Raw genomic sequence first — 3,350 nt, 5'->3', positions numbered from 1 at the left:
TTGGGGCCAGGGGCTGTGCTGGCCTCTTCTCCACAGGAGGCAGAGGGGGGAGGAGCAGGGGCTGGGCTCAGAGCAGGTGGGGGCAGTGGCAGCACTGGGGAGGGGTGGCTATGGGCACCTCAAAATTCCCTGTAACCACCTCTCCTAGCACCAGCACTGCCCACCCTGACAGCAGCCCTGGCCCAGCCCCCTTGCCAAGAAGAGGCCAGCACAGCCACTGGCCCCATAGTGGGCAGCTTGCCCTCACCTTGTGCACAAATCCAGGGGGGCACTTGCAGCAGTGGGAAGCCACCCCCACCCATGCCTCCCAGACAAGCTGCCCCCATCTTGTGTCCTGCTCTGGCTGGCCAGTGCCTGCCCCACTCCTTCCCTCACCATGGGGGCTTCAAACTGCCCCCTGCCCCCTTTCCCCACCACAGACTTACTGGCAGGAGGTCGCTCTCCAAGCTGCTGGGCTGCATTCCTGGACACGTGCATGCATGCGACATTTATCGGTGACATTATTGGCCAACAAAAGCTGATTGCCAATATTATTAATTTTCCTTTTATCAGTGCTGATCCGATATGGACTGGTATATCAGTGCACCTCTAGCTCTGACCTTACTAGCAAATTATAGATGAAGTCCCCCTGCTAAGTAATGTATATGATGATGGCATGGGGGTTTGACCCAGGTCAGTTTTTCATTTCTGGAAGTATCTTCAGGTGAACCAGCCATGGAGAAAGGAAGAGAGGCTTCCTTGCCAATGGCATGCTCTGGGATGGTCAACTTTATACTAAAAGGTTGCACTGACAATTTCCTGGGAGCCCTGTTGCTTTCCAGAGTAGGTGAAGATGCACAACCAGCAAAACCTGCTTCTATCTGTCTCCTTGCTGACTGCCAATTTCAGTAAGCAATAATCCAGGAGTGGATTGGTTTTCCCTTCACATTTTTAGGATCCCTGGGGTTGCTCCTTAGAAACTACTGACTTTATTTCAATGAAACTAATTTCAGCTGAGGAAAGAACAGCATTCAGCTCCAAAAACAGATAATTTGCTTCCAAGAATCATGTTCAGTGCACACAAAATTTCAGAGTGGGTTTTTGTACTCTTCAAGTGAACTCAACTGACAAATTTTAGAGATTCCTCCTCTTCAGGAGACAAGATCACTGAATGCAACATCCCTGAAACCAGCTGGGAGCCAGTTACAGGGTCTCTGATATGACCAGAACTGACTATGATTCAGCCCCCTCTTAAAAATCCTCTGGAAACAAGGATGATATTCCATTGCTGAAGATCACATAACAAGTATCTGTTTCGCTGAGATGAATGGCTTCATGGAAGCCTCTATGGCTATTAGGTAGTCCTTCAGTGGAATCTCTGTGCAGGTTGGAGCACTGAGCTGCCCTTTACGAATAAGATCACACAAAGTCTGAATCATTCCAGTCAGTCTGTCCTTGTCTGTAAAGGAAACAAACAGAAAACATGCTAAATCCTGCTCTTTCCAGAGCTCACCCACAGCACCATCCTTAGCAGTAGAATCAATAGCCTGGAAGCAATTTAAAGCTCTGGCAGGCTGAGGTGGACCAAATGGTTTGTTCCTCCAGTAACTCCTTCCACATGTGCAGCATTCATTTGTTTTTGAGATACCTGCATCTTGTTTATACAGGTCAGCAAGATGTGGAAGCCTTCACAAGACTGGGGAGTCTTGTCAAATTGGACACCCGATTTGTATTGATGCGAGGGTAAGGAGTCCCTGAGTTCCTCTAGCTGTTTAGTGTTACACTACAGGTGGGCAGCTGGCAACCTCTTTGCTGGGCTGCCTTGTTCACTACACTAAACGTTACTTTCTATTCAGCTATGTGGCCCATGTTATTGGGCCGGAAACCCCCTAGAAGAGGCTACTTTTAATTTAGGGCAACATCTATCCCGTCTCAAAGCAGAAAGACCAGTATTCTCCACTCCCAAAACAAGTTAGATGCCAAATACTTGGCTTTTTTCTAAACTCCAACACGTGCTAAGCAGCTGGGGCCTGACCCCTCTCAGCTATTTAAGCCCAATACTGCAGGTCATCAGGTTTCTGGACCAAAGGCACATGATTCAGTACAAAGAGCTGATTCTGTGCATTACGTGGAAGGGCACAGAAGGGAAATACAGCTCATGTTCTGCTGGTTCAAAAAGAACTTTTCCAGGTCAATATGTCACCAGTCACCACCCACTTACTACCACTGGTAGCTAGAAATCCAAGTACACATTTACCTACTCTTCACATGAAACAGCTGAGAACAGTTTTGCATGTATTCCCCATGAAAGCATCTGCTAGAGTGAACTGGCTATTCTCCAGTCCATTCTGGCTTTGTGCTCATAGTCCATTCCCTAAGAACTGGGATATAAGAGAAGAATGAACTTGTTCAAGGCAGACAGAGTGAGAAATTCTGAGTGCTCCCCTCTGTCTAACTACTACATCTCCAGGTTTCTCTTGGCTTCCTCACACATGTAGGCAGGAGTGATGCTTATCTTGCATCTTTGGTAGGATCTGGGAGAACTGGTAACTGCTTGTGCACTGCTCGAAGGCAAGTGCCTGGTGTGGCAGGAGGAAGTTCTGGGACCAAGGGACGACAAAGTTAATAATCCTGTATAAAGCCTTCAGTGCAGAATGAGCAAAGATATTGGACCAACTCAAATTTAGTTTCAACTGATGATTTCCCACTGACTCCAATAAGCTGTTACGCCCAGCCTGAATGTGGCCCAACAAGGGCTGCATAGCCTGCCAGATTATTACCTGCTAACATGGGTGTATCAGAATGTAACATGCAGCATTAAACATGAATATAAAAAGATGCCTCCTGGCCTTTTAAGCCACAGGTGTCTCCACCTCGGCCCACAAGCCAGCCTGGTTACGTTCCAGCTAGCCTCATGCTGATGGGATGCCTTCCAGAACTTGTCCAAGGTGACAGGACTTCTACCAAGTGATTTGTGAAGGCTTGGTAGAAGCCTACTGCTTGTTTGGGCAGTACTGACACAATACCCACAGGCTAGTGACTAGTTGTGTTCTCCAGCATGCATCCCCACAGGCTGATGGGATTTTCAACTTACTATGAGCTTGGTCTTTCTTCCATTGGGTCATCCAAAACCCACGCAGCTTCACATCCTTGAAGATTAATGCACTCTGTAGAGACAAAGTGAGATATAATTATGAGGGGCAGGGACAGGGGAGGGAGGAAGAAAGTTTACAACAGATGCAGTTTAACATTATATTTCTGCTATGCTCGCACCAGGGTAGAGACTGTCCTCAAGCAGCTACTGAGACATTTTCTACCTGCCATTGTACCTTTGATAGCCATTGTCCAAATGCCATGAAAGTCTGCAACAG

At 47.6% G+C, this 3,350-nt stretch overlaps 1 protein-coding gene across 1 annotated transcript in view; it reads right to left on the bottom strand.

Moving 5' to 3' along the window:
* Positions 1-467: 467 nt before the first annotated feature.
* Positions 468-3,350, bottom strand: part of MECR (mitochondrial trans-2-enoyl-CoA reductase) — a 22,672-nt gene continuing 19,789 nt past the window's right edge. The window contains exons 9-10 of the mRNA XM_006021873.3: positions 3,074-3,146; positions 468-1,438 (exon numbers count right to left, since the gene is read on the bottom strand). Coding sequence (XP_006021935.1) covers positions 1,275-1,438; positions 3,074-3,146 — 237 coding nt within the window. The 3' untranslated portion in view covers positions 468-1,274. The remainder of the gene's footprint in view (positions 1,439-3,073; positions 3,147-3,350) is intronic.

This window comes from Alligator sinensis, unplaced genomic scaffold, assembly GCF_000455745.1.
Source record: "Alligator sinensis unplaced genomic scaffold, ASM45574v1 scaffold883_1, whole genome shotgun sequence".
Classification (NCBI taxonomy): domain Eukaryota; kingdom Metazoa; phylum Chordata; order Crocodylia; family Alligatoridae; genus Alligator; species Alligator sinensis.
This window is presented reverse-complemented; position numbering and strand designations above follow the sequence as displayed.